General features: G+C 44.8%; 1 protein-coding gene across 1 annotated transcript; it reads left to right on the top strand.

Annotated features, from left to right (window-relative positions):
- Nucleotides 1-467: 467 nt before the first annotated feature.
- On the top strand, nt 468-7089 carry LOC306919411 (myeloid-associated differentiation marker-like protein 2; the record flags this gene model as incomplete). The annotated part of the gene is made up of 4 exons (XM_079532197.1): nt 468-651; nt 2025-2323; nt 3551-3678; nt 6759-7089. The coding sequence occupies 4 exons, from the start codon at nt 468-470 to the stop codon at nt 7087-7089; spliced, it is 942 nt and encodes a 313-aa protein (XP_079388323.1).
- Nucleotides 7090-7449: the final 360 nt, after the last annotated feature.

Here is a 7449-nt window from a genome sequence, read left to right as displayed (position 1 = left end):
TGGACACTCAGGCATGAAGGAAGCATGAGTTCAAGTCCGTTGCTCTCCCCATGTCCCCCATATATGGGGACTAACTAGGCTGGTGGAGGGTGTGTAGAGCCCAGGATCACATTAGATAATTGACACAGGGGTGAAAAATGGGTTACAAAATTGTGGGATAAAACATTAAAAAAACGAAGAAAAAAAAACATGTTATGTTATTTGGATGACCCTCATAAAGGATCATTAAAAAAAGACCTTAAACGATTACTTTTGCTATTTCTTTTCAAATCCTAGATTGACTGACCTATCAGAAGAACCTCCTCCTGGGTCAAAGGTCGACGAGGAGAGGAGAGGAGAGGAGAGGAGAGAGCAGGAGAGGAGAGGAGAGGAGAGGAGAGGAGAGGAGAGGAGAGGAGAGAGCAGGAGAGGAGAGGAGAGGAGAGGAGAGGAGAGGAGAGGACGGTCAGAAGGTCAAAGGTCAGAAGATGGGGGCGTGTCTGGCCTCGGTCAAGGACACTCTCTCCCAGGCCGTGTTCACGCCCTCCTCCCTGCTGGGGGGGCGTGGCCTTCTGCACATGCTCCAGATCGTCCTGGGTGTGGCTACCTTCATCCTGGGAGCCTGCAGAGGTGGAGCCACCGTCGCTCGTTACGCCATCGCCTCGTTTGATTGTTTGATCGGTTGATTGATTGATTGATTGACTGGCTGGCTGGCTGGCTGATTGACTGACTGGCTGGCTGGCTGGCTGGCTGGCTGGCTGGCTGGCTGGCTGGCTGGCTGATTGACTGACTGGCTGACTGACTGGCTGACTGGCTGACTGGCTGACTGGCTGGCTGACTGACTGACTGACTGACTGACTGACTGACTGACTGACTGACTGACTGACTGACTGACTGGCTGACTGACTGGCTGGCTGACTGACTGGCTGGCTGACTGGCTGACTGGCTGACAATATGCACAGGACAAAAGCAAGACACGATGTCTAAGGCCTCGATCACACATTACAAACATTCTGTCCGTGTTTCATGGCCGCCTCAATGCTTTTCCAATGGACGTCACGTGGTTTGAACAAACACGTGTTTGATTTGAGCCACGGAACCACCATTTGATGACATTTAGCGTCTAAAGAATATTTTGTCAACAATTCCATGCTGTATTGATGTTGGTACCATATAAGATAACAGGCAAATTAACAATTCTTCTACATTCTCTGTGTAGACTTCTTGTAAATAATGCAGATGTTTAACAATAATATAACTCACCCCAGAAGCTAAGATTTGAGTTAAAAATGTTTGCTGTGAATGCACATTTTCAGATGCAGATCTACAAGCTCGTAGCGTGGCACTCAGTGCCACGCTACGAGCTTGTAGATCTGCTATTTTTGAAAAATTGTGAAAATGTGGCGCAAATCTTTTAATATATACTATTTCAGAGTGAATGTTTTTAACTCAAATCTTTGCTTCTAGGGAACTGGAACAAGATATTTTCAGATGGGGGTCGGCGGCCAAATACATACATATTTTTGTGGCTCCTTGACATGAAAATGTTTGAGAACGACTGACACATGCAGAAACATGAGGGTTTTTTAGAAAACGGTCAGGATTAGGGTAGGTACCCTAGGGTAGGTACCCTCACAAAAAACATGCAGTAATCCTGGTCTCTAAACTGCCTCCCCCTGGCCAGCCGGGGCACCTGATGGAGGGAAAGGAACTGGTTGGAATAACGTGTTCCTTCCACGCGCTACGTCCAACCAGGGAAACTCCCCCCTGTCACGTGTAAAGGAGCAACTTGGACACTCAGGCATGAAGGAAGCATGAGTTCAAGTCCGTTGCTCTCCCCATGTCCCCCATATATGGGGACTAGGTTGGCGGAGGGTGTGTAGAGCCCAGGATCACATTAGATAATTGACACAGGGGTGAAAAATGGGTTACAAAATCGTGGGATAAAAAATATATATATAAAAAAAAAAAGAAAACGGTCAGGATTTAGAAAACATTTGTAGAATCTGGCCTCAGGTCTAAATGGGCTTATTTATGTTCTGTAGGTGCGGGCAGCCACAGCTACTGGGTGTGGGCCATGTTCTGCTGGGCGTTCTGCCCGCTGGTCACTCTGGTCATCACCGTCATCGAGCTGTTCAAACTGGACGTGATCCTGGACCTGTTCTGTCTGGACTGGGCCGACCTGGCCACGGGCGTGGCCATGAGCTCCGCCCTGATGACGCTGGCGTCCGCCACCACCTACGCTAACTTCTACCTGTGCTGGAGCTGCGTCTACGCCTGGCTGATGACCACGCTCGCCTTTCTGTGTGGCGCCGCCTACCTGCTGGAGGTCGTCAAGGACAAGGTATGATTTGGTTGGTTGATTAGATTGATTGATTGATTGATTGATTGATTGATTGATTGATTGATTGATTGATTGATTGATTGATTGATTGATTGATTAGTTTATTAGACATAAATGTATAAACAGCAACAGGTTACAGTCTTACACTCTGTCCAAAAGGATAATTTACAGTGTAGTCATTTATCAGACACTCTTAATCCAGAGATATTTACAGTAAGCAGAACAACACATGGTGATACATCACATACATAGAAATGGAACAATAGAACAACACATGGTGATACATCACATACATAGAAATGGAACAATAGAACAACACATGGTGATACATCACATACATAGAAATGGAACAATAGAACAACACATGGTGATACATCACATACATAGAAATAGAACAATAGAACAACACATGGTGATACATCACATACATAGAAATAGAACAATAGAACAACACATGGTGATACATCACATACATAGAAATAGAACAATAGAACAACACATGGTGATACATCACATACATAGAAATAGAACAATAGAACAACACATGGTGATACATCACATACATAGAGATAGAACAACAAGAACAACACATGGTGATACATCACATACATAGAAATAGAACAATAGAACAACACATGGTGATACATCACATACATAGAAATAGAACAATAGAACAACACATGGTGATACATCACTTACATAGAAATGGTCATCTAGAATCATATAAGAACTTAACAGTGGAATATCTATATTCTATATATTATACACTATAGAGTGTTATGTCTACATAAAATACTTTTAGCATTGCCCCGGTTACTATGGAGAGCCTCCGTCCCCACCAGCTATGGGATCTTTAAATCCAGCTCCGTTGAGCCTCCATTATAACAGGATTTCCAAAGCGCCGTATCTCTAAAGGTTCGAGAGCTGTCCATGGTGAGCCGCCGCGCATCCCGACGATCGTAAATCATTTGTGAGTTTGTATCGCATCGCTGAGCACATGTAACTGGTTGTAATGCTAGCTAAGGGCTCTGAGCTAACGCGACTGGCCACTGTGCTCACAACAACAGCCCCCACCTCCCTGAATAACCCGGAAAGGGAAACAAGGAGCGTAGAGTTCGAGCGGACGGGTGGCATTCCTTAGGTGTGCTTATGCTGCCACCTAGCGGCAGCAATAGATTTAACAAAAAATTGATTGTGTCCTTTTCTTGTTGTTGTTGTGGTTGCCAGATCCTGGACAGGAAGAAGGGCAGCTACCTGGCGGCTCTGCCCGGCTTCTGGAAGGTTCTGGAGGCGTTCGTTTCCTGTCTCATCTTCGTGTCGCTGACGGGATACCACGGCAAGCCCTGGCTCACGCTGTGAGTTGGTTGTTTATTGGCTCGCGCAAACTATGGCAAACTAGGGATTTTATTTTTCATGATTCTGAATCCATCATTTTTGCACGAACAACACTTCTTGGTAAATTCGGCCATTTAGGCACATGGCAAATGTGCTGACCTCATCACATTTGTGACGATGGCGTGTGGAGTGTTTTTCGTGCAAAATGAATGCTTGAAATGGATTCAGAATCTTGAAAACCCCCTCGTTTCACATGCTGCTTCAAGCGTAATGATAATTTGAAATGTTGAAACATAATGCAAGTTAGCATCTGGCAGTTTCTAGATGCTGGAAAAAAAAAAGTGGCGCAATGTATGTGATAAAAAAAAAAAAAAGTGGCGCAAATGAATATATAGGGGGGGGGGGGGGGGGGTCCCTGGAACAACATATTTTCAGATGGGGGTCGGCAGCCAATTACATATAATTTTGGGGGTCCATGACCCTGACATAGAAACATCCATCCATCCATCCATCTTCAACCGCTTATCCGTAGTCGGGTCAGGAGTGCTCCAGACTTCCTCCTTGGGGATTCCGAGACGTTCCAAGCAGGGCAGGAATTTCACGGCGGCCACGGCGGCCATGGCCGTCGTTGCCCCTCTCTTTGGCCGTGTGCCCCTCGAAAAAGTATATGCCCATACGGCCACAGTGGCCGTGGTGCCCCGACCGGCGCCCACAGAAGTTCATTTTACCGTTTATCGCAATTTTCCAGTCATTACGGTAACCAATGTTCCCCTCACGTCCCGCGCAGAACAAATTTTGTTGTAGTTGTGTTGCCATTTGCAAAGTGGTTTGATTATTTTGCGGTACTTTGCCTTAATAACTACCCCCGCTGCCGCTGGTCGTCATGACGCGCGCATACACACACACACACACACACACACACACCCGCACACCTCCTCCTCCGCGCCACACATACACGCACTGACAGAGTAAACAGAGGGCATTTAGCCCACACGCTGCCTACTAGTGTAGCTAATCTAGCTATCCGGTCAAACTGCAACTATCACTCAAAACAAAACAATGTTTCCTACAGTTGCGACAGTGTGGCGGTCCTACGTCACATGTATTAACGTTGGTCGGACATGGTCCAGCTGATTTCCTTTTGTCTAATGCGAAACAGCGTGGCTGTCCATACAAGGAGGAGATCTACCGAATCTATCTAGCCCACCAAAACAAACATAAATGTACTTTTGCGTCGCATTATGGATAGCGACAGAAAGACACCATGGATATAATTAAACAATTGTTCCCCTGTGCACAGCACACACTGTCTCCAGGTAAGAACAAAAAACTGATTTGAAGCTGCACTTTCACTTTGTGTTGACTTACTGCAGAGTCCTCAGTCCTGCAGCGGTGCAGCCCCACAATGGAGAAATTATCTTATCTGTCACTAACCTCTCTACAATGCCATGTTATTCAATATATTAGTTTAGCACAAAATATAGGCTTTTCTAAACCAAGCCCTTATTCAAAAGTTATGTAGGCTGTCATTGTATTTTATGTGAATTAACTCAGTTTAACCCAATGATCCTCAGCCATTTAAATTTCAAGGACCCCCAAATTAAATTTATATTAATTAGCCTAGGGTGACAGCCTGACAGGGTCCTAGGCCATTTCATTATGATTTTCATCTCTGGACTGGGTCCCCAAAACATGTTTACAATATTTTACAACAGTAGCTACTTATATTTTGTTATTTAAAGCTGTGATTATTTATTTAAGAAGCACTGTTCTGAACCAATGTTCATCGGAAAATCATTTTTTAATTGATGGCCTTCATGCCCTGGCACTTGGCCTTGTGCCCTTAAAAAGTTGACCACACTAAAGGCCAAGTGGCCTTGCCCCTAAAAGGATGAAATTCCAGGCCTGGTTCCAAGGCCAGTGAGTCGATGTGTTTCCACCAACTGCGCCTTGGTCTGCCCCGGGGTCTCCTCCCAGTGGGACGTGCGTCGAGGACCTCCCTAGGGAGACGCCCGAGAGGCATCCTAACCAGATGCCCGAACCACCTAAGCTGGCTCCTTTCCAGGCGAAGGAGCAGCGGCTCTACTCCGAGTCTCTCTGGTGTGACTGAACTTCTCACCCTATCTCTAAGGGAGATGCCAGCCACCCGTCGAAGAAAACTCATTTTGGCCGCTTGTATTCGCGACCTTATTCTTTCGGTCATGACCCACACTTCATGTGTTGTGTGTGTGGTGCTGTACATCATATAATATATATTTATAAATATGTTTCTCCAGGTGTGTGGTGCTGCACATCATATAATACATGTTTATAAATATGTTTCTCCAGGTGTGTGGTGCTGCACATCATATAATACATATTTATAAATATGTTTCTCCAGGTGTGTGGTGCTGCACATCATATAATATATATTTATAAATATGTTTCTCCAGGTGTGTGGTGCTGCACATCATATAATATATATTTATAAATATGTTTCTCCAGGTGTGTGGTGCTGTACATCATATAATATATATTTATAAATATGTTTCTCCAGGTGTGTGGTGCTGCACATCATACAATATATATTTATAAATATGTTCTCCAGGTGTGTGGTGCTGCACATCATATACTATATATTTATAAATATGTTTCTCCAGGTGTGTGGTGCTGCACATCATATAATATATATTTATAAATATGTTTCTCCAGGTGTGTGGTGCTGCACATCATATAATATATATTTATAAATATGTTTCTCCAGGTGTGTGGTGCTGTACATCATATAATATATATTTATAAATATGTTTCTCCAGGTGTGTGGTGCTGTACATCATATAATATATAATTATAAATAATGTTTCTCCAGGTGTGTGGTGCTGCACATATATATTTATAAATATGTTTCTCCAGGTGTGTGGTGCTGCACATCATATAATATATATTTATAAATATGTTTCTCCAGGTGTGTGGTGCTGCACATCATATAATATATATTTATAAATATGTTTCTCCAGGTGTGTGGTGCTGCACATCATATAATATATATTTATAAATATGTTTCTCCAGGTGTGTGGTGCTGCACATCATATAATATATATTTATAAATATGTTTCTCCAGGTGTGTGGTGCTGTACATCGTCCCCTTCCCCATCATCCCTCTGATCATCGCCGTCAACGTGCTGAAGAAGCTGAGGAAGTGCGTGCCGTTCGACCTGGACCGCGCCTCCTTCATCTTCCTGGCTCTCTCTGTGGCTCTGTACGCGCTGGCGGCCGTCTTGTGGCCCGTGTTCATGTTCCGCGGCAACCCGCGGCCCTCCGAGTGCCCGCCCAGCTACTGCGTGTGGGCCGTGGAGCTGATGGTGGCGCTGTTCACCTTCGTCAACCTGGGCCTCTTCGCCACCGACCTGGCCTTCACGCTGCTCGGGCTGTTCGGCTTCAAGCGTGGATGAGTCGACGCGGTCGTGGTGGTGCTGTTTGTTTACCATTCTTTAACAGGGTGGTGCTGTTTGTTTACCATTCTGTAAGAGGGTGGTGCTGTTTGTTTACCATTCTGTAACAGGGTGGTGCTGTTTGTTTACCATTCTTTAACAGGGTGGTGCTGTTTGTTTACCATTCTGTAAGAGGGTGGTGCTGTTTGTTTACCATTCTGTAACAGGGTGGTGCTGTTTGTTTACCATTCTGTAACAGGGTGGTGCTGTTTGTTTACCATTCTGTAACAGGGTGGTGCTGTTTGTTTACCATTCTGTAACAGGGTGGTGCTGTTTGTTTACCATTCTGTAACAGGGTGGTGCTGTTTTTTTTACCATTCT

The sequence above is a fragment of the Electrona antarctica genome (assembly GCF_951216825.1).
Source record: "Electrona antarctica genome assembly, contig: scaffold_25, whole genome shotgun sequence".
Classification (NCBI taxonomy): domain Eukaryota; kingdom Metazoa; phylum Chordata; class Actinopteri; order Myctophiformes; family Myctophidae; genus Electrona; species Electrona antarctica.
Note: the sequence above shows the minus strand (reverse complement) of the source record. Positions and strands in the feature narration are given on the sequence as shown.